Source organism: Urocitellus parryii, chromosome 8 (genome assembly GCF_045843805.1).
Source record: "Urocitellus parryii isolate mUroPar1 chromosome 8, mUroPar1.hap1, whole genome shotgun sequence".
NCBI lineage: Eukaryota > Metazoa > Chordata > Mammalia > Rodentia > Sciuridae > Urocitellus > Urocitellus parryii.
Window position 1 is genome coordinate 47,022,281 of NC_135538.1, and position 24,797 is coordinate 47,047,077.

The following is a 24,797-nucleotide window of genomic DNA, read 5'->3' on the forward strand; positions in this document are numbered from 1 at the left end:
GGTTCACAAAGAGCCCTTCCACTTGTTTTTCTGTACTGGTCACCTAATGTGTGTGTGTGTGTGTGTGTGTGTGTGTGTGTTTCAGAAATAGTATGTGAAGGATGGGAAATCAAATGTCTCTGTGGGAAAAAACAGTGTTTCAGGTTCTCAGAGTTTTAGTCATCTGCTCTCTTACTTTTCCAGACTGTGAATATACTTTAAGGCCATTAAAATCTATTCCTGGTGGTTTAAAAAAAAAAAAAAAAGGGTAGGGACTCAGTGGTTCCTTCTCAATTGCCCTGTGTCTGGCAACAAATATCTGAACACTCTGATTTGCCTTTTTTATTTCCCCTAGTGGTTGCAAAACAATTCTACTCATATTTGTGGTGGAAAAAAAAATCCTCTGCCCTGATTTCTGCGCTGGGAATATAGCAAAACACAGGCTACCTGTGCTAGCCTGTTTCTCTGGGATAAAATGAAAGGAATTTGGCTCCCTGGTAAGGGGGCTGGCCTATCCTGGGTGTGTGAGAAGGGAGGGGTAACTGGGACGGGAATCCCATTTAAATCACAGAAGAAACCAGGAAGTAAGGAGAAATTATTACAGTCTGTACATAGCTCAGGATGTTAAAGGCAATAGTTTCTGTCTGTTGGTTATTCATTAGCAAAACAGAAAAGAAAAGTCAGGATCAGGACGGGTGGAACCACAGGAGCACACTTGAAGCCTGGAAAGGGCTGTGGCACAGGTGAGACATGGAGATTTTACCTGGAAATAGTATCTTTCTCTTGCTAACTTTTTTCTTTAGACAAAGGGCAAGGTGGCTCTTTCTGCTCTCAGATATTTATTCAAAGTCCTTTTAATTTACTTTTATTTTGTTGTGGGATTCCTGAGCAGACAGGAAGAAGAGGCATTTTCCCCCTGAACAACTGCCCAATTCCCACTTGATTTTGCTCTGGGGCAGCAGCTACAGCTGAAGAAAACCAGGAGGTGAATCTCCCCAGGCAGGGCTGGCTGCAACCAGATCTGTGGGGATTGCTCTGAAACAGGACTTAGCACACTCTCCAAAGTATGGTGAGTTGGAGCTGATTTCAAAGTTACCTGGAGAAGAAGAGAAGAGAAAGTGGATCTGTGGAGACGACGGGGAGAGGGAAGGCCCTCTCCCCCTCTCCTAACCAGGACACCATGGGCAATATCTGTTTGAGGCTCCGGGCACACTTGGAACCCTGTCTCCCCTGTGTGTCCCAGGAGGCAGACAAGTCGGTGGTAATTGAGAATCCAGGGGCCCACTGTCCCCCTGAAGCTCCTCAGACTGTGAAACATGAACCCAAGAGAAGCCAGAGGCACTACTTTGTGGCTCTGTTTGATTATCAAGCTCGGACAGCAGAGGACCTCAGTTTCCGTGCAGGTGACAAACTCCAAGTCCTGGACAATTCCCATGAAGGCTGGTGGCTGGCCAGACACTTGGAGAAAAGGGCAGATGGCTCCGGCCAGCAACTGCAGGGCTATATTCCTTCTAACTACGTGGCCGAAGACAGGAGCCTACAAGCAGAGCCGTGAGTAGTACAGACCTACACTTTATATGTTAACTCTCTGAGGGCTGGGTACTGAGTTTTCCTTCCTACCTATCTTCAACCTCCTATTCTCCAGAGTTGCATAGAGAGGGCATGGAAGTGCTGGTAAAAACCATTAGTTGAAACATACCTTTCTTTTTGCAAAGTCAGTGTGAAACTTGCAGGTAATTGTTGCTGAAATGACTTTGATTACAGTATGCATACCCATGGGCCAGGTGCACTTCCATCAACAGAAACAGGAAATAAGCCAGCGGTCACTTTAAAAACAGAAATATATTTCATTTGCAGGTAAACCATAAGACTCTCTTAAACCATCCTTTAAAATCTAAAGTTCAGCTCTCTTTTGTTTTTGTTTTGACTTTTGAAGCATATATCAAGTCCTAACATGATTCTTTTTTTTAAAAAAAAATTATTTGTTCTTTTAAGTCATACATGACATCCTAACATGAATTCTAATCTTTTTCATTCTTAGTAGTCACACACATAGGCTAATCAACATAGAAGGTGACTTTTATATAATTCTATTTTTTTCCCACTAAAATCATGACAGAGACATTTTTTCTTTGAATTCCCAGATTCTGAAGTATGTGACTCAAATTATGATATCTTTTGGATATGATGATTAAACATTGGCGAGGTACAGAGAGTTACTAAAGTTTAACAAGAAAAATAAAGAGAACATTTCTCTGAAAGAGTAGATAAAGATTTTATCCTGGAAAAAAAAATAAAAAGACTTTATCTGGGTATTTGAATAAGTCCTATGAATTATAGTGCAACAAAGCAGCAAAATTTTATGTACTTGTTCGTTCCACGCATCCATCCATACATCCATCTATCCAACCACCAGGAGGAACGGTAGTGGATATGATGAGTGGGGAAGAGTCAGCTACTGCTGATAGTTGAATACACAACTATCAGCTGATAGTTGGATAAACTGCAGTCTTGATGATGGATATATGGGGTCTGGTGAATTGAGAGCAAGTGGAGACTGTTGTGGGCCCCAGTCTTATTGCTACCTGGTTTCAATGAAATTCAAGACTGAGAATGTCTTTCATGAAATGTACTCATTTTATAGAATGATTCTTTAATGGAAGAATCCTGGGGATTCACTCATGATCTCATATAAATATTTTTTTTATTTTTATGTGGTTTGCAACGTCTCTTACTGTCCCAGGGAATAAGATGATAGGCCAGGGAACATTATTGTTAGTTTCCAAATTCATATATCCTAATATGAAAGGTGGTTTGATGATTTTTGAGAGTCTTTTCAACATCAAGAGCTTATAAAAGGTTTTAATTTATACCTAAATAGAAATGAATTGAATTTGTACTTTTGATGAATGGAATTGATTAGTTCTTAAATGAGAAAAATCACCTGTGTGAACATTTATTTTCTATAATGATCTACAAGAAATATATTTTCTTATCCGTGAAATGTTTACTTATATGTTTTTATTGTCACATGATTTCTATGTAATAAATGGCTCTATGCATATTTTATATTCGGTGTAACATATTAGAAAAATACCATAATGTTAATATTTAGTGCCTTGAATTTATAATCTGCTAGGTTTAAATAAATTGAATATTCAGTTCATTTAACTGTGTAATGCCTCCATCTCCTCATCTGTAAAGTCTCTAGAGTTGCCTAGATTTCTGAATTTTCTGATTATTTGGGAACACAAACTCTTTTATTTTATTTTATATATATATTTTGGTACTGGGGATTGAACCCATGGGTGCTCTACCACTGTGCTACATCCCAGCCCTTTTTATTTTATCTTGAGACAAAGTCTTGCTAAATTGCTCAGGTTGGCCTTGAACTTGTGATCCTTCTACCTCACAAGTTGAAATTACAGGTGTGGGCCACCACATCTGTCTTGGAAACACAACTCTTATTCTATCAAACATTCATTCTTAATACTGAAGAAAGCAGGCTGACAGACTCAAGATAAGCAATCCAAAGGTGATCATGCACTGGGTAAAAGGCATGAGTAGTGTCCTTATTAATTTAGATGGTCTTTGCCTACAAGCACAAAATAAAGCAGCTAAAGTATTGTGGCTATTTTTTGATTCTCATGGGCCATCTGTAGCCAAGAATACTCTTTTTCCCTCTGTACATAACTCCTGACCTTTCGACTTGAAATCGGTTCTCAGCAGTGTTTCCATCTGTCATTGCCAGCTCAGATCTCTGCAGTGAGCCTCCTTGGAATCACTATACCTACTGGAATAAGATCCAGAAAATGCTACCATTCTGCTTTCAGCCCAGGACAGCCCACTTGTTTCCTTCTAAGTGCACATAGAGGCCTCACCTTTGAACCCAGATTACTTCTGGAGGTCTTTGCCACCATTTGGCTAAATTTCTTTAATACTTTTAGGGCAAGTAGCTGCAGCCTCTTGAATTCTACTCCATTTCAAATGAAATGATGTGGGATGTGTGTGTGTGTGTGTGTGTGTGTGTGTGTGTGTGTGTGTATGTGTGTGTGTGTGTGTGTGTTGGGGGAATTCTTGGGATTGAACCCAAGGCCTACGCATGCTCTCTACCACAGAGCCACAAAGAGAAGTGATTTTAACTTAGCAGTCATCAGAAGGAGTGTCTCAAGAGGCCTGCCCAGTGCTGTATTATGGAAGGAATCATACAAAAATAACTTACTTTAATATCTTTAGTGTGTTTTTTTCAAACTATAATTCATTTTTACTTATGAACACTGTGAAAGTTCATGTGGTTTACTGAGCTCAGTAAATATTACTAAGGGAAGATTATTGTTTATATTCATACATGTGAGATGGGTAGGTAATGGGAAGCCAATGAAAGTTGGATCATCTAATTTCTAATTAGAACAGTGTAATGCAGTGTATATTAGTGTTCATATGTTTATGTCTTTTTGTTCTGGTACTGGCTACTGAACCCAGGGATGCTACATTCCCAGCCTTTTTTATTTTTTATTTTGAGACAGGGTCTTGATAAGTTGCTGAGCCTGGCCTCAAACTTGTGATCTCCTGCCTGTGTTTGCCACCCTGCCCAACTGTTTATATCTTTATTCTTGACTTGCATAAGTAAGAAATTTAGTGCAAGTACTTCAGGAGTTATTAGTGCCAGGGTAAATCAGCTTGGTTTGTCAAATTCTTTTCTTTTTTAGTACTTGAAAGTAGAGATGTTGACAAAAGAGCTAGTCTATTGATAAAAGAAACCAATTTACTAATTGATGACTATTCCTCTTAGAAAGGCTGTAACTTTTCTGAGTATCTTACATTAAGTGATATAAAAGCTCAATTCTTAAATAATTTTGTCTCTGTAAAGAACCATTACTGCATTTATCTTATCTTCAATTTGAACTTATTCATACAACCTTTTATAGATTTTTTCCCCTACATCTTCAAAATGAAATCCCTCATGAACATTACTCTCGGGGCCTTTTTACTCAGAGCTTTCTCTCTTTTTAAAAATATTTATCTTTTTAGTTGTAGTTGGATACAATAACTTTATTTTATTTATTTATTTTTATGTGGTGCTGAGGCTTGAACCCAGGGCCTTGCATGTGCTAGGTGAACATTCTACCACTGAGCCACAACCCCAGCCCCACAGAGCTCTCTTTAAATATAATATTTAGTGTTTTTCAAGATATAAAGTTAACCCAGAAAATAATGAAATGGAAATTACATATGAATCTTGAAGTCAAGAAAAATGGCTTCACGTTTTTCTAGTTTTAATGTAAGAAATTCAAGCATTGCAATATATTGATGAAAAACAAAATGATCAGCAATAATGTAGCATCATTTATCCATAACTAGTTTAAAAAGTTGTTTGCCCACTTGCTTAGTGTCATGATGGGCAAAAGGTGTGACTTATGCAGTCGAGGGGGAGGAATAAAGAATGTCCACATGTTTCTGCCCTTTTCAATACTTTATTCACTCAAATCACTCAATATAATTTCACTCTATAGGTTATTAAGGTTCTTAATCAAGAAAATGACAAGCCTTAATGCTAGACACTACAATAGACACAATCAATTCACAGCAAACAATTCTAGATTAATTCTAAGCACTGTAGACACACTTAATTATGACAGGCTCATGACAGACATTCCCTCTGCATGCTAAGCTCAAGTGTCAGATCAAAAGTCTCAAGCCTTAGGATCCAAGTCCAGTAGATGCACACTCACTCAGACTGTGGTGATCAGATCAGGGACCTAGGCAGACTTCTCCTGGGGTAGAGCTGACAGCTGGCTGAGGAGGTGGGTCATAGGGAGAAGTCCTTTTCTCACCAGAGTCAAGAGGCTGCTATAGAGTTTGAGAGTGGTGAGAACAATGCAGAGGATCAGGCAGATGATACGAATTGGGATGTCAGTCTAGGTCCTCCTCAGGTGCTCAGGCTTGTGTGCATCAGTGTCGGTTGGCTGAAAGTCTGTTCATTTGTTCCATCATTTATACTAAATTTTGGGGCTTCTGACCACCCTTTCAATCCCTATCAATCCCTATCAGCTGCTGTGGGATTTCTCAGTGATGTCATTCAGCTGGTGGTCCCCACCCTGATTTTCTTGTTTCTTGCTTTTATCAGAGTTAGGACAACATACCATTGACTTCATTCTGAGTTTATCAGGGTGGGGATTAGTGACTTGTTTGTACTTGAGGGCCATACTGGAAGGCTCCTTAGGCATGCCTGGTTAGACTTCAGGTTTCACACTGGAGTTTTTAAATGAAGTTGCTTAGGCTAAGGCCATCTTTACATTTAGTTGTGCCTTAGCTGTTGTCTGTGTCTGAACTAGGGTCAGAGATGAAGTCCCTTAGTCTCCTGGAGAGAGGACTGGTGGGAGGGGAGTGTGGAGAGAAGCACAAAAAACAGCAGCTGATGGTTTTTGCTTCACCCACTTGACCACATAGGCCAAGGGGTAGCAGTTAGCATAAACAATTTGAATTTCCTTTGAGGGTGGAAGATTCTTGTTACGGTAACAACAGTGAAATACACTGCTCCAGTTCTACTCCATAAGCTTCTTAAAGGCATAAATTAGGTTTTCATAAAAAATAAAATCTGAGCTTGGAGTGTAGCTCAGTGATAGAGGACTTGTCTGTTGTGCATGAGGCCCTGGGTTTGATTCCCAGCACCATGGAGGGAGAGGGGGTGGTGGAGTGAGGGGGACAATGAATCAATAGAGTAATATCTAAATCTTGTATTTTAATTAAGCTCCATCTCTTTCTGTGTTGTATTCTTGTGTATGCTCCTGCTGGAGAGTCCACAATTGTGCTCTCTGTCCATTCCATGAGCCAGGTATGGTGCTAGGTGAATGACTCAGCAAAGTCGAGGAATCAGTCTTTGTTTTGTTACTTGCCTAATGTGGCTTTATGTTCAGAAGTGTCTCAGCACTGCATCTGAAACTGTAAAGGCTATGAAGTTCTGTCCCCCACTAACTTGAGGATGGCCTACCTTTGTGTATCCGAAGCCTGGAGGAGCCACGGATACAATGGTGTCTTTGTATGTCTTGTTAGCACTTTAGCAAAGAAAGCACTTTAGCAAAGGAAGAAACAAAGTAGAAAGTTTTTTTCTTCTCCTCAATTATTTTTGATTCTTTACCTGCTCAGGATTCTAGGGGCTGCCTTGAAAAAGAAAGCAAGAGTAAATATTTGTAACTTATAATTATGTTGGTAGTTTATGGGCTAAAAAGATTAGAATGTTAATAAGTACAAAGGTAATGAAATTTCTCTCTTCGTTTAGAGAATATTTTCCTTCTCTTTAGTGTGTTAGACAAGATTTAAGATTTTGTATCATCTAAGGTCACTGCCATTGCCTGGCTTGAAGAAAGTACATGGTGAAATGCAGTAGTCTATGCTCTGAAGATTCTTACATCTTCGTTTTAGAACCTAGTAAGGTTTTCCTGCTTGGTAATTTAAATATTGAAGAATTAATAATTATCAAATACTAATTATATACAAGGCTCCTAATCATTTTTTACCTAGATGTCAGTTTCTTTCTTAGCTGGGATGTGAATCCAGGTTTTGAATGTCAAATTAGTGAAAAAGAAATAATATGGCTTAAAAATTAAAATTACTATTATAAAACAAGAAAGAAAGAAAGAAGAGAGAGGTATCAAAATATTCCTAAGTCAATCTTACATAATGGATTTTTATCTACTTTGAGTAGTTAAGTCACTAGAAAGTGGTTCTTTATCATCCCACAGTGGTTCTTTATCCAGACTGTTTCTTTACCTTGGTGTTTTTTTTTTCAAGGAATAATAAAAGCACATGTGTTGACATGAAAATAATGCATTTTCAGTTCTTCTCTAAGATAAAATATATTTAAATCCTCATATATATATATGTAAAATATACATATTGCTTTTTATCAAATCAAATGTTTTGGATAAATCCAAGATGAGATTTTAGAATTTATAATTAAAATTTCTCAAGAGCATGTTTAGATGCCATGAGTTTAATTAAAAGCATCTATTATTAAATGACAGTATTACCTATAGGATTATGAGGTATTCTACTCTCTCCATCAAGTTGTCATTATGAACCATTTATCAAGATGTTAAATAATAATATAAAAATATGTTGCTAAAATAATTAATTTAATACAGACTTTCATCTCAGGTATAATATTGTATAATTTTTCATGTTAATATTACCATACAATGTTTATGTTAATAAAACTATTTACCTCAATTAGTTACCTAATGAAATTTTATATAAATTGTCACCACTTTGACACAAAATTATAGTTAACTACTAAATTAAAATAAACTGTATAAAAAATGACAAAGTCTCCTGAACTATGAAAAAACGTCTTTTGTTTAAGCCATTGAAAAAAAGGAAAAGTCAGAAAAAGAGGAACAAATTGAGATACGTTGATATCAAAGTTAAAGTTTAGTTAATAGCATTTAAAAGTAATGGCAATAAAACTTGATTACCTGTATTTCAAAAATACCTTTGAGAAGCAATGAAACACCATAGTATGGAATCATAAAAATGAGCTGGGAATCATCTTTTCTAGGAAATGTAATAAAGGTGATAATACTATAAAAATTTCAATTGCGATATTTCATTCAGAACCACTCTCTCTTTAGTAAAAGTATTGATTTTTTAGGTTTCAACAAACAATGGAAAAAAAATCTTGTGAAAGTAAAATAAATCATTAACTACTGAACTGTAGTCTTAAAGATTAAAACCTAAATTCCACCTTGATTGAATTTACTCTTTGAAAACACAAAAGATTCTATTGGATTTGAATGGGCTTGTTTTGATGCAAGTAAATTCAGTTAAGTACATGGAGTGTCTCTGTTCATTTATCTTGATGTTCCCTTTTGACAAATAATACTTAAGCATCTCACCAAAATAATATTGTCAAAGTAGACACAATCTTCTATACAGTGAAGCATGACTAACTTTTTTTTTTCTTTAGAACCTACTATGTACTATGCACTTTAATTTGTCTTGTGTTCCCAAGGCAGAAAAATCAACAAACAATTCTTTGCCTCAATTAACTAACTGGTTGTCAGCTCAAAAAAAAATTCCCTTTGGATTTTCCAACTATCAGTACTACACTGAGAATTTACATGGTAAATAAAAACTAGAGCTACTTTTAGGTTCTTCCAGTAGATATTTTAACAGTCCAAATGTTAGTGGTATAGAGTTTTAATAGAAATAATATGCTGGTTGTTCTTTTTGACATGTAGTGTGGTATGCTTTAAAGACACAGTATAAGGACTCAAAGATTCTGGAACTGAATTTGTCTCTGTTATCACTTAACTATCTGATCTTGAGTAGTTTCTCTTCTGGGAAATAGAAATTATTATGACATCTATCTCACCTGATCGTTGTAGGACATTAATGAGATGCTGTGCAGAAAGGGTGCAGAGCAGAGAACCCGATACATACGAAATTTGTAAATATTGTATATTATTATTTAGTCAGCAGCTTTTCCTTCACCTATATAAATGGATCATTCTTTGTACATCTCCATTCTAGTCCAAGCTCCTGATATTCTTTCCCTGGGCTGGTCTCCTGTTCTGAGCATCTTTTCTGTCTTTGAAAGTTCCATGCTGTCACCAGCAGACTTGGCCTTCCCATGGTCTATTCTGTCTGACTGCAATCCTCTCCTTCCTCTACTTTCCCTAACCAGCTCTAACTCATTATTTAGGACTCGCCTTTTTTTGTCCCTCCCATCCCAGGCCTTTCTGAGAATTCTAGTCTAGATTAGGTGTTCCTGCTTGGAGCCTTTTAGCATGCTTTGTCAATATTATTAATTTGTTTTTGGTCAGACTAGGAGCTTTGGATGTGAGTGATGGGAAGGGGAGCCATTGCCTACCCCCTGAGCTTAGAGTGATGCTAAGCATAATAAACATTGGTTGGGTAAATGGATAATTAAACGAATGATCGCTCCAAATCTCAGGTCTTTTAAAAAGCAGCTGTCAGAGTACCACCCCCCTCTTTTTTTTTTTTAACTTTTTCTCTTTCAGTTGCTTTTTAATACCAGGAAAACTACATTAAAGGCACAGACTGTTATCCATTCTTCTCTCAATGAATTGTTCATACTTTAATTTTTGTTTAGAATTGCATTAATAGTAGCATAATTCCAGGATCCCAGAAATCAGTTGCTCTAGTATACCCCTGGGATAAAAATACGAAATTCATAGACTGATTCAGATATTCGTTATAATGTAGAATGAATATCAAGCCAGCAACAGATTGTAAATCTCATGAAAATGGCATCTAAATATCACATGAACACATTTAAAACCATATAATGGTTACATTCAAAGTCGAGGAATTACTGGCCAGAGCATTTAAAATGGACAGAAAACCCAAACCCAATTTATAAAATTAACGTTTTGGGACCAGACTTATTTCAGTTTTTATGGTTGACATACATAATTTAAAATTATTATGTATATGAAATACTTTTCAGCTAATATATACTGAAAGTTTACTGAATATTAATAGATTTTTCACTGTTACATTCCTAAACCTTATCAAACAAAATAATTATATCTTCTTTTTGCTAATTTTCTTTCTAATTAGCTGCTAATTTCTCTGCAGTATTTTGTGGCTCCCATTTTTAATGGGGGTTCTTAGCACTTCTTAGCATTGAAAGCATTGGGTTGCTTTCCCTGGGGAAGGTAGTTGTGCAGATTAATAGCAGCTTTAATGATATTTCAGGGCTCCTTACAGCTATTTCCCAAAGCCTGCAACTTTAGTATTAGTTTATGTGGCTGTTTCTTTGAAGATTAATGTAATAGAAGAATTTTGCTAAAATGCATAGATGCAAATATAAATCACGTGATCCATATTGCCCACCTTATTGCTTATTTGGCTAAATTCATATGCTTAATAGACTATCCTTTGTCAGAATCTTTCTGTAGTGTCATTTTTTTTCAACAAAAGTTTTTTTTAGATGTTTTTCTATTTAAAAATTGAGTTAATTTGCATGTTAGTCTTTAATGTTTTTATGAAGGTCTTCTTTTTAAAAACTTACTTGGCATATTTTATAGTGCTTTTACATTTAGGCTACATTTCTCAGTTAGATCTTTTTTTTATGATTTCTGTGGCATTTTGAGAGTAACATGACAATGCAACTCAAGAAATGGCAATTACTATAAACTTTTGAACTTTATTTATGTAAGGTATACATAATATATTTTATGTGTATAATTTTTAAGGAATTTAGAATCTTATCACAAATATTTTCTTTAACAGAAATGTTGCATACTGCATTGGCAGCTTGATTTGGATGATTTGGAAGAATCCCATATGGTTCTTAAGGTCACTGTAATGCTATCCTAACCTCACATATGTCTTTTTTGCCATTTCTGAATATTAGCCAATTATGACAGACCAAGACACCATCCTGCAAGCCCCAGCACTGTGCTGACTGCCAAGTCATTGCCCAGGAGTCATTCCTCTAAGGAGCCTGTTATTCCTCTGAGTAACAGGACTCAGAATGATTTCCCTAAGTCTTTTTGGCACTTCTGATGATTGAAGAAAAGAAGTTCTAAGAGATTCATGTATGCATTCAACAAACTTTTTGTATCCTCTCACTTTATTAAAGGCATTGTTTTTCCATCATGGGAGTTATAAAAAATTAATAAGATGGTGTTTCCTCTGTAGAGAATTTTGCAATCCCTGGAGGTAAGACTGAAAAAAATAAGAATGTTATGTCAATGCCCTTCAACAAAAGACCACCAACACCACGTCTGTAGTGGTACATTACTTGTTGCAGAGAAGAACACACACCATGGAGAAGAGTGGATCATTTCTGTAAGAGGATGTTAGAAAGGATTTAGAAGTTTGAGGGTGTGATTTTGGGGAGAGTTGAAGCAAGCGGGGGTTTGCTCTGGATCAATGCTGTCAAGAAAGGAAGATAAATATATGATTGGGTATCAATAAATGTTTTTGAGAAGAAGGAAAGACTAGTAGTAGATTGATGCTGTAACTGGTGCTGAAATAGCAGTCATTCAGGTTTGTCAAGATAGATAGATGTTTGGTCATTTTTGTGGTTGGACAATGTTCATTTTTTGTGGATGTTCAAACATGATTCTGGAGTGATACGATCATGTTTTTGACTTGATACATCATGGTCACAGGGTGGTCTTGTCTGATGTTGATGTTCTATGAAATAGTTCATTCAACAGGGAACGCTGAGGCCTGACCATAGTACCTGGCCAGCTCCCTGATGCCAGGGGCTGCTCATCTTTCTCTCAGCATGGACAGATGCTGATCAGTGTACAAGAGTGGCACAAACTGTCATGGAGTACACACTTGAAAAAATAATTACTTAATGCTTAAATGAAGAAACAAATATGAGAATAAATGTGCAGAAGTAGGAGAGATCAGTCTTGACTTGGGGGGAAATTGTACCCTTTTTTCAGTGTTTAGCTAACATGATCCTCTTCTTAGAAGCATTTTCTAATCTTTGCAGAAGGAATGAACATGTTTTCCTATGATTTTGGTTTATTGTTAGCAGAACAACAGATTGTAATAATTAGCATTTGAAGACTTACTATTTATTGTGTTACCCACCATATAAAGAACTCCATTTGCATGTCTTGTGTATCTCACAACAACCCAATGAGATAGATAGATGTTATTATCCTCACTGGCAAATGTGGAGGCTGAAAGTAAGTAAACTCCTTGGTGGAAGGTCATTAGAGCTTAATTTTGATTTGTGTCAGTTAAAAAAATGAAGGGTATGGAGGTGAACAATCTCATGAATAAAGACAAGAAGACTTAAGAGGAAAGGAAATAACTAATATTTTTGAATATCTTCAATATGCTAAGCACACAAAACTAATTTAATCTTTATAATAGCTCTGTATGGCAAGTTTTCTTATCACTATTTTTAGGGTTGGAAAATGGAAACTAAAATTAAATAGATTCTAGAGTATTCTTATCTGGTAAATAGTAGAGGCAAAACTATAAATTAGATGAAGAAAAAGAGAAAGTGACTGGAATAGAAAAATATGTGATTTGGCACCAGGTGCAGCGTTAGCAGAAATAGTCATTTCGCACAGTAATTTTTTATGGGGATGGAAGGAACAGTTAAAGCAGAAAGGGAAAAAATGCATTCAATTTTTAGGCATGTCAAAATTTGAAGTTGTAAATAGGACATCTCAATGAAAATGTCCAGGAGAAATTTAGAAACACAAAAGTCAAGACAAAGGAACAAGTCTATTCTGTAAGGATGGATTCTGAAGTCATTCACAGAGAGGTGCTTTATAGATGTAACAGGAATATATAAACAATGGAACATTGTAGACTTCTTGAAGATTACAAGAACCATAGCAGCAGAGTCTAAAAACACAGGAGAAGGAGGCATTTCTTTAGAAATGCCCATAGTTTAGCTGAGTATAAGTGATGTGTAGGTTGTGGCATGACTCCCTTTGTTCCTGCCTCCTTGTGTCCCCACTCTTGGGTAGTCTCCTGCCATATTGACAATCAGCTTGATGAATTTACTTGTTTTGATGAAGGGCATGGTAGCAATTGTGACAAAAGCAGAGACTTCCTTGGAAAGTACTTGCATGTTGTGGTTTGCTCTCTCACTGCTCTTGGAATTCTGCAGCTACCATGAAAAAAACTCAAACTAACCTCCAGAAGGATGAGAGGCCTGATTGGTCCCAGCTGACCAAAGATTCATGATTAATCCCGCTAAGATCAGTGGAGCCTGTCTCAAAGTCCTAAGCCTTTAGATTTGTGAATTAGCTAAACAGTATGCAGCAAAACCTAATATAAGAAAGAACAGTCTGGACAGGAAACAATGAAGAATTAATAAAAGTAGAAGGAAAAAAAGCATCTTTTTAAATTAAGAAAATTGAATATAAAGGATTTGGGGATATAGCTCAGTTGGTAGAATGCCTGCCTCTCATGTACAAGGCCCTGGGTTCAATCTGCAGCACCACCACAAAAAAAAAAAAAAAAAAAAATCAAGATGGTGGTTTGGGGTCAGAAAGATCAAGGTAATGAAGAAGAGAAAGGATTGTTGGCTTTTTGGAGGATTATTGGGGAGACTGAAAAACAATTTCATAAAGTAATGGTAGGTCAAGGCATGCAATAAAGATAAAGTGCTGTAAAGAGGAACTGGCTTTTCTATCCAGGACTCTGCACTGAGAAGTTTAGACTGAGTTGGGTCCTAGATGATGTATTGTATGATAGGGGTCACACATAGAGTTAGGTTCACCCTGAGAACGAGAGCTGAGGGGAACCCAAGGCCAAAGGACAGTGGAGCCCAGCTGCCTCCACTTCTAAGCAGAGTCTGCAGGGTCTGAAAGGATTGGATCTGATTAGGATTTGAAAAAATGTTTCATCCTCTCTAGGGTGTCAAAGTAGGTAGGCATTCGTCATCACTGGATATCCAGCATTTGAAAATTGAGGTATGTTGAGAAAAGGTTTAGGGTTCATTTCTAATTTTGTGGGTCTGATCTTCCCAAAATTATTTTTTAAAATTCATCAGTTTTTCTCCTAGGTACTCAACTATTAGATTTGGGGGTCATGCTGTGGGAAAAGTGAACCCAGTCCTAAGTCTTAGAGAGGCAGTAAATATAGGTTACTTTAAAGAAATTTATCTGTGAAGGAAAGTTCACAGATCAGATATAGAACAGCAGATTAAGGAGGCATATGGATCAGAATTTGTTTGAAAATACTAAATCAGCCTAATTGTTCTTTAAAAGTACTTCAATAGTTAACTATATATTTTGCATCTATGTTTAAAAAATTTCCTTTCTATGGTATTCTAGTAACACTATTTTGTGAAACAAAAATAATGCACTCTGATCCACCTATGTGAGGAATCTTTTATATACAACATAAATACCCTGGTCTCTGCACTTTCTGGAAAACCCCTGGGGAGTGGGTTAGGAAAGCCCTAAGTTTTCTCCTCTGATATACTATAGTTACAGAATATTCCTCTGTTTAGCCTCAGGCTATTATAATACAGCAACGACAGTGATGTTTCAGATAAAAACAATACAAAACTGACTCAGTAACTTGTATTTGGGTTATGTAATAGTTGATACCAAAACAGGCAGATATTGGTTTTGATGCTGAATCACTTTGAACTCTGTGATCTCTTATCAAAAGTCTGACTCAGGGAACTAGTAGTTTAGAAAAATAAAAATTCATGTTATTGACTTAGCAGGTCCTGGTAGAATGATGGAAAGCAAAATAGTTTCATGACTGTTAGTGGAGACTAAAGAACCCCAATAGATAACTTTTCACTTTTGAAGATTTTGCTCTTTAGTAAAATTCCGACTATTTTTTGAAGACTTAATGTCCATTTCTAAAATTTTTTAGTCTTATAAAATATTCTAGTATATCAATAATTTTTAAAAAATTTATCTTTTAAAAATATATTTGGTAAATACAAAGAATCTGTATAAATTTTAGTAAATTCTGAATTATAATGGTTAATGAACATCCCTACAACTGGCTAGCCAAAGAATTAAATTATTACTAACAATGAACCTTTGAGTTCCTCCTCTAGGTCCATCCTTAGAGTAAAACCTTCTTCCCAGAAAACACTCATAGTAACTCAGTTCATAATAGAAAAAGACGGGAGTTAGTCCAAATGTCCACTAATGAAAGAGGAATAATTTGTGGTTCATGCATTTAATGGAATATTATACAAGAGTGAAAATAATGAATTGAATGACATGCAAAAGTATGGATGTACTTTGGAAGCATAATTTAGAGTGAAAAAATAGTTGTAGAGACTAAAGTCCCTCAACAGGGAAAACCAAATAATATATTGTTTTGGCATGCATGTTAGTACACTACAAAGTAAGGGAATGTAAGGTTGCTGTTTGATTTTCTCATCTGAGTATTGTAAATTCTATACTTCTGTATACCTTTTTTTTTTGTTGGTACTGGGTATTGAACCCAGAGCCTGTGCATGCTAGGCAGATACCTCACCACTGAGCTAGTCCTTATTATTTAAAGTTCTTATTATTTAGTCTTCATTATTTAAAGAAATTCTAAGAAGTCGGGACTGGGAATGTAGCTCAGGAATAGGGTGCTTGTCTAAAATATGTAAGGCCTTGGATTAAATTAGCACATCAAAACAAACAAAGAAACAAAAAGCAACAACTTTTTTTTTTTAAGAAGTCTCTTATTCCATAAAAAACAAAGGTTAGTAAGTATGTTGGTCATAAGGGGTCAGATATAAGCATATGTAGTTCATGGTTTGTTCTATCTTACAATATTCTTTTCTTTTCTTTTTGGGATTGAACCCATCCCCAGTCCTTTATATATTTTTACTTAGAGACAGGGTCTCGCTAAGTTGCTGAGGGTCTCCCTAAGTTACCAAGGCTGACCTGAAACTTTCGATCCTCCTGCCTCAGCCTCCCAAATCAGTGGAATTACTGGCATGCACCATGTGACTGGCACAAAATTGTTTTCACAGAATTATCCTTTAATATTCTGCTTCTAACCTAAATAGAGATAAAAACTGATGATGACTTTTCCAATTTCTGATGTCATTATTTACTTTTAAAACTTCTCTACCCCTTAACCTGTGGACCATGGTCTCCTATAGTTTCAAAAATATGCTTGAGATTGTCCATGAACACTCTGAAATTGCACATAAAATTTATATGACATTTTCAGACAAGGAATTATAGGTTTTATGATATTCTAAAAGAAATCATGTTTAGAACGTAGAAGAACCTGTATTTTCAAATTAGTGTCAGCAAAAGGTTAAAGTTTGTTCCTCTTGAAAAGTTGATTTGTTTCCTTATAGCAGATACTAATAATTTATCGCACACCACAGTTTTCTTCCTTCTTAGCTGCCAGGAAGCTCAGAGTCCAGTTAAAAGCTTTGTCATAATGACCGCATTTGACCTTAAGTCTGTTGTTTTCCTCTTTTCATTCTCTTCTCTTTCTAAACTCCTGTTTGTTTTTGTTTTGTTTTGTTTGTGTAGTGCTGGGAGTTGAACCCAGGAGTACTCTACTACTGAGCTCTACCTGGCTCTTTTTATTTTTCTTTTTAAAATTTCTTTTCTTAGAACATATATTGAGTTTTTCTAGGGGTCTGTATTGTAATCAACTAAACATGTAAATACTAATGATTAGTCTAGATGTATGTTACACTTTTGAAACCCTAAATTATAAAGAAAAAACAATTTTACATTTTAATCTGTACACTCACTAATCAAAAATACATTTTCAAAAATTGTCTTTCTGAGCTTGGTTGGGATACTTATATTCTGCCTCTTACCTTGTTTATTTCATTGCTTCTCAATTCCATCAGGGCACATCTTTGCCCTTTCTCCTCGTCTATGTGTGTGTACATGTGCACAGGATTCATTTTTTTGGTAACTGGAATTGAACCCAGGGGTGCTTAACCACTGAGCCACATACCCAGCCCTTTAAAAATATTTTATCTAGAGACAGGGTCTCATTGAGTTTCTCAGTACCTTGCTAAGTTACTGAGGCCAGCTTTGAACTTGCGGCCCTCCAGCCTCAGTCTCCTGAGTGAGCTGCTGGGATCATTCTAGCCCTCTCTTGATCTGTAAAGTGAGGCAGGAAAGTATTCTGAGAAGGGCTTTTAACCCTGAATGAGACCCAGGTACATTAGAAAAGACAAAAAAGTGTGAAGAAAAAATAGAGACAAAGGACAGGAGGGGACATAATGGCTTACGATGTAAATTTTTTAAAAAAGGCACTTTTTCTCAACTTTTAAAACAGACATTAGAAAAAGTGTGAGAATACACATACTTCTGTTTAACAGAAGTATAAATAAAAATAAAAGGAAATAAATTAATGTTCAAGGAAAGTAGATACGGTGAGATTACACTAGGAACTACAGAAAATGAGAAGAGGGATTGGTGAGCAGATGATAGCATGCATTGGTTTACAGTTGAGGATTAGGGTTACGGTTAGTCAGGGATAGTGTGTTAACTATGGAAGTAAGTCAGACGAATGTAGGCATTCAGGAAGTTCATGATTCTGTGCTTACATTATTTTAACTATATTTTAAAAAATATCCCTGGGGTTTTTGCATTTGTGTTCTGAAGCATTTGTATTAAGGAGACGATCACCCGATCTCAGCTTTTCAATTCATGCTTTATTGCTGGGTCCAAAGTGAAGGAGATATAATGCTAATCATTATTACTGAAAGTCAGTTAAACCCATTTCTTCCTGCATTATGTCTCCTTGATACCATCCAAGTTACCTGTGAAACTTTGTTGTAGGTTATCTTTCATAAAGAAATACAGAAACTTGTTGGATAGAGATAAAACCAAGTGATTTTAGGGACCTAAAAATGAATTGACCTGTAAATTTGGCACATAGGGTTAAACAAACTTGGGAGTGAGACAAGAAATCTTTTATGTTTGCCAATGGAAATTGGCTATATAGGCAAGTTGGTAAAACCAAAGGCTGCTGTAGGGAATTAGAATAAGTTAATAGCTTTTCTTGCTCCCAGTGATTCAGAAAGTCAAGAAGAAAGCACTGGTATGTTCAGATGGCTCTGCTACTCCTATTAGGGCAAATCTGAAATAAGTGTTATTTAGTGACTTACTAGTCAAAGAAAAACCATGTTAATCATAATAATAACAACTTTTATTCTGTTGGCGTCTTCACAAGTAGAATAGAAAATAGCTTTTTAAGGAGTTAGAAGAATAGTTAGACATGAATGACAGAAGGTTTGTATAAACTTCTGCACAGTTCTAATGTTGATTTCTAGGACAGAGCTTACTTATTTCATTCAACCTATCTATACCTTTACATTTATAGTTAAATGGACTGATATTTGTCTTGTAAATCTTTAATGGACAAAATACTATTTTTTTTCCTTTCCAAAGGAATGTTATCAGTTGATCTGAGTTTGAAAGTAACTTCACAGAACCTAATCTTTCTCAAATGTAAAGGAAGAACATCTCCCAGGAATCTTTGCTCAACAGTTCTGGGAAGATAAGATATTTTCAAAAGCATTTTGCCTTAATATTTCTATCTGCATCATTGTATACTGACAGGTGCTTGAGAGCCCTTAGTGATTTAGTTTTGTACAATGAGTATTATAAGAAAAATGATCCAAACTTATTTTTCAAATCTTTGTTTTTCATTATCCATTTGACATATTTTAGCAATTTTTGGTTATCATAATTTTGTGCCACTGGAAAGGAAGAGGAGTATAAATAATAAATGGCTTAGTTTGATCCAGCAGAAAGTCATTGTATTTGCTGAGGACAACTTAAGTAATTGGCTCACTGCATTCTAGGAGCTTACCTTATCTAATGATCTCAGCCTCTGCAGAGAGAGAAGAGCAAATTACCCCTGTTACTGGAAGATTTGTCATGGAAAGAAGCTTTTTGTCCAAGCAAAGAAGGAAACTTTGCCATTTCTTCTTAAATTGCTGGTCTATTTTCAGAAACAAAGTATTTACTCAAAGTTATTAAAGAAAAGAACAGACAGCTCTCCCACTGCCTGCTCTTTTTGTCCACTTTACCTGGAATGGAAAAATGAAATTAAATAACACTTAATGGAATTTACAGGTAATAGTGATTAAGAAAGAGAGCCAGATGAAGAGAAAGAAAATATATGAAATGAGGACAAGAAGGTGGAGAAAAAGGATAGGAAAAAGGGGGGAAAAGGCAATACTTAAAATTTTTATCACCAAGGAAAGTAGCAAGTTTCAATCTCTATGAATGTTCTCTACTGTAAATAGAAACCATAGAAACAGACATTCACCTGCTCACTGTTTATTTGTGGGTAGTTGTTGCAACACAGAAATTCAGTACCTGTTAGTACCAAAATGAAAAAAAAATCATTACATTGGAGATTAAGGAAATATTTAATAATAACTCTACCAAGGGACCAATGAGTTGAACATTTGATTTAAGGGCATAGCTCATGAATGATATTGACAATTCTCCTTGTTTTTTCCTTTTTTGATATAGGCATTCGTTACATTTAATCCAAATGTTCTAGCAATCATGCCCTGATAGTTTGCTAATCAAATATGGTAGCAGATTATAACTTTGAAGCAGAATTTTCAATCATTATTATTAGGAAGAGTGTTTCAGAGAATATGCTTTAAATGGGTGGTGGGAATGAATAACGATTGTGGTTAAATTGGGAAAAAAAAATAAGGCTGTTAGCAAGTTTAGAATGTGCATGATTTTTTTTTTCCATCTAAATGCTTTGGCCCTGTGGTGATCATCTTTCTTTTCTTTTCATTCTTTCTTTCTTTTTTAACTTTTTTTAGTTGTAGATGGACACAATACTTTGTTTTATTTATTTATTTTTATGTGGTGCTGAGGATCAAAACCGGTGCCTGAACCATGCTAGGCAAGTGCTCTGCCACTGAGCTACAACCCCAGCTCTTTTTTTAAATTAATTTTTTATTTGTTCTTTTTAGTTATACATGACAGTATTATTTTGACATATTATATATACATGGTGTATAACTTCCCATTTTGTGGTTGAACATGGTCGTATATTCATATATGAACATAGGAAAGTTATGTTCAATTCATTCTATTGTCTTTCCTATTCCCATCCCCACTTACTCCCTTCCCTTGTCCTCTTTGTTTGACCCAATGAACTTCTATTCTTCCCCCCACATCCTTATTGCATGTTAACATCCACATATCCGAGAAAACATTTGTCTTTTGGTTTTTGGGATTTGCGTATTTCACTTAGCATGATTAGCCTCCAGTTCCATCCATTTACTGGCAAATGCCATAACTTTATTCTTTATGGCTGAATAATATTCCATTGTGTATGTATACAACATTTTCTGTATCTATTCATCTGTTGAAGGGCACCGAGTTTGGTTCCATAGATTAGCTATTATGAATTAAGCTGCTATAAATATTGGTGTGGCTGCATTACTATAGAATATTCATTTTAAGTCTTTTGGGTTTATGCCAAAGAGTAGGATAATTGGGTCAAAAGGTGGTTCCATTCCAAGTTTTCTGAGGAATCTCCATACAGCTTTTCATAGAGGTTAGAATGTGCATGATTGTTAAGCATTCCATGGGACCAACTGAAATTGGAAAAATGAGTATTGATTTCTTATAAAAATTACTTGACCTCTTATAAGTTTACATTTATAATTTAAATTCTGGTTAATAAAGAGTTAAGTTATTTATTTACAACTAATTTCTTATTGGAAGGCCATGCAGCAGCAAACAAGTAAAATCAATATTCTTAACTCTTAAGAACAATTCTTGTCTCTACCTCCCCTCCAGCTATTGCACATTAAACTCCTTTCTTATACAGCAAATCTGTTTGCAAAAGTTGTCTGAACTTAGGTCCTATTCCCTTCTTTTTCCCCCTCTTTTAAAATTGTTTTATTGTGGAAAATTTCAAACATTCTAAAAGTATAGAAAATAGTTCCCCCACATACTATCAGTCAACTTCAAAAATTATCAACACATGACAATCTTGTATCTTTTTATTTCTTCTTCCCATTTCTCTACCACCTCTTCTGTATTATTTTAAGCAAATTCTAGACATATACGTGTTCAAATGCAGATATATTTCTATCTGAAAAATATTTTGTAAGTAAAAGACATGAAATGCTATTGATAAACAAATAAACATAATTTCAATAGAATAAGTAATCCTAATATTATCAAATATCCAACATGGAATTCCCCATAGTTTTGTTGTTTACTTTTTATGGTTTATTTATTTGAATCCACATTTCATGGATTTATTTTGTGGTTTGTTTGTGATCCAGACACAGTTCATTCATTGTGACTGGTTGATTTGTTTCTTTTAATCTCTTTTATTTATTTATTTGTGGTGCTGGGGATTGAGCCCATGGTTTCTCACATGCTAAGCATACATTCTAACACTGAGCTACACCCCCAGCCTCAGTCCTTTTAATATATATCACTCCTCTATGTTTACTTGGATTTTGCTACTTTATTCTCTCTTGAACTCATTGCAATTAGACTTCTCCTTTTTACCACTTCAGAAAGCCGTTCTTATCAAAGATCAATAGAGAAACTTCACATCACAAAGCTTTTTGGCCAGTTTCTAATCTTTGTTATCTTATCAACATCACTTAGTACACTTGATAACTCCCAACATCCTTAATACACTTCCTTTAACCAATCCCCAAGAAAGCCACTCCTTTGGTTTTCTGCTATACCACTGACTCAGATGTTTTTGCTGGTTCCTCCTCGTTCCCTTAAACCATTAGATATCAGAGTGCCCAGAGCTCTATACGTGGTTCTTTATTTGCCCCCACTTTCTTGTCCCTCTCAGTGACCTATTTGACATTACCATTTCCAAATGGAAATGTCTAAATTCTAAACACTTCCAATACTTCCAAAATTGAATTCCTTTATTCTTCCCATGAACCTTTCTCACAAAATCTTCCCCAGCTCTTTACATGGCAAATGTTCCTGTTTGCTCAGACTAAATATCTTACAATCATCTTGACTCCCATTTTCCTTTCACACCTCTCTTCCAGTCAGTCAGCACATCATTTTGTCTCTTCCTTCACCATATGTCCACCAATCCTCTTACCAGCTTCTGCTCTCATTGGGTCCGATCCACCTTGATCTTTGGATCTGGCTTAGTAGGGTCATAGTCTTTCCAAAACTCTTCCATTCCAAATTCTCCAGCAGTTTCAGATCTCATTCAGTTAACCCTTGAATCTCCTTGCAGTGGTTTATAAGGTCTTAATGATCTTTTTTTTTTTTTTTTTGTGGGGATTGAGGGTAGGGGTGAATTGGAGGCTTAGTTGAAAAATCATTTTATAAATTCCATTAAGAGCCTAGAATTTGAATTTTACTCTTCAATAAATTTGAATAAGGAGAAAAATAACTGGCCCAAATAGAATTTAAAAGCTGAAGAACTTTGTAAATGGTGTTATAGATAAAATACTTTGCTCTATACTGAACCCTTCATCTATAGGGGTAGGCCAAATTACCCCTAAATACTTAATTTTGATATTTATTGGGAAAAAATGTCCTTCTTTGTCCAGGTATGTATTTACAATCATCCTAAAAATACTGGTAAGCATAGCCAGCTTCAAAGTCTATTGATATTGTGGGAAAGACTTTTTTTTTTTTTTTTTTTTTTTTTTAGTTGTAGGTGGACACATATCTTTATTTTACTTTTATGTGGTACTGAGAATCGAATCCAGTGCCTCATGGGTGCGAGGTGAGCACCCTGCCTCTGAGCCACAATCCCAGCCCCTTCACTCAGACTTTTGAACTGAAACGTGGCCTTTTAATTAGCTTATGCTTATGTTTCCTCTGTGTCTGGCATTTCCAGCTGACTGTGATTAATAAGTGGCTGTCTATGTTTCAGTGCATAGTCTTGAGAACACAGTCTTTCTTACTTCAGAATCTGAGCACAAGAAGGGAACATCTGAGAACTGAAGAAAATTATCTCTATTATTTCTAACAATGACAACAAAAGGCTGTATTGTTAATAAACAGGTATCTGGATTTTAATCAGAGGCATTTCAAAATTTTGATTACATTTTTATTTGTATCTTTAAAGAAGGATTTTGATTTTCAGTGAATTCAAAACAATATGTACATGCCTAAAATAGTTTTTTTTAAAGCTCTCTTTAAAAATATTTTTTTAGCTGTGATGGACCTTTATTTTATTTATTTATTTTTTATGTGGTGCTGAGAATTGAACCCAGAGCCTCACACATGCCAGGCAAATGATCTACCTTTGAGCCACATCTCTAGTCCTCTAAAATAGTTTTAACATAAAAAAATACTGAGTCAATTGTGCAGCACCACCACATAGAATTACTCTCTGAGAGATGTTTTTCCCTCCCCTAGGAAATTAAATACAGCTATGAAATATAAATGAATATGTGTTTGCTAAAATGCTACTTGACATTTTAGTTGTAATTAACAGGACTTCTAATATTAACTAACATTAATTAACAATGCAAAGTGTTTAAACATGGAGTGTAATAACAATGCCAAGTAGATTATGCACACTCATCAGTACACCTCATGTTTCTTGAAGATTTATCTTAGAATTCTGTATTATTAAATAAGTTTATTAAGCTTACTGCACAGATGGTGATTCTTCTGCTGTGTTCGTTCTGCAATTATTTCACCCTCCTTAGCATGCTGTGGTGCTGGAGGAGACTCCATGGTCTATGCTAAGGTTTAGAAAGGGACCACCTTGGGTGAAGGGTTAACTGGAGGTATGATTCAAAGCTGACTTCGTGATTTGATTTTGGTTATGTCAGCATTGTATTTTTTTAAAAAGGACCAAATGTTTACTACTTTCTGCTTATGAAAACTAATAGAACCTCATTATAATTATAAAAAGTATCTGGCAACAATGAAAAATGTGAGGAAAAATTCCGTCTCATCTGAACATTGGACATAGTTATGGTCGGTATTTTTCATGTATGTCTTATTAGGAATTTTTCTGTTGTTGCATGTTGGTCTTTTAGGAATTGTGCGTTATACATATACATATATACGATGCCAGATTTACGTACAAGACTTGTATGCATGTGTGTATGTATGTGTTTGTATAGTTTTTTTAAAAGAAAAATGAGATCTAAATATATATATATATATTATATATATATATATATAATGTGAAGCTTCACCACATACATACACCATAGCTTGGTGTTATTTTTTTCCTCTTTACCTTGACATTTCTATTAGGTGAAAACTAGTACATTAGTGGGCATTTTTCCCCCCAGTGCTGGGGATTGAATCCAGGGTTGCTGTTTCACCACTGAGCTATATCCCCAGCTCTTTTTAGTTTTTTTTTTGGGGGGGGCAGGGTCTTATTGAGGGTCTCATTAAATT

At 35.5% G+C, this 24,797-nt stretch overlaps 1 protein-coding gene across 1 annotated transcript in view; it reads left to right on the forward strand.

Annotated features, from left to right (window-relative positions):
* Positions 1 to 1,159: 1,159 nt before the first annotated feature.
* The window catches only part of Frk (fyn related Src family tyrosine kinase), a 96,330-nt gene continuing 72,692 nt past the window's right edge, over positions 1,160 to 24,797 (forward strand). The window contains exon 1 of the mRNA XM_026414991.2: positions 1,160 to 1,530. Coding sequence (XP_026270776.1) covers positions 1,160 to 1,530 — 371 coding nt within the window. The remainder of the gene's footprint in view (positions 1,531 to 24,797) is intronic.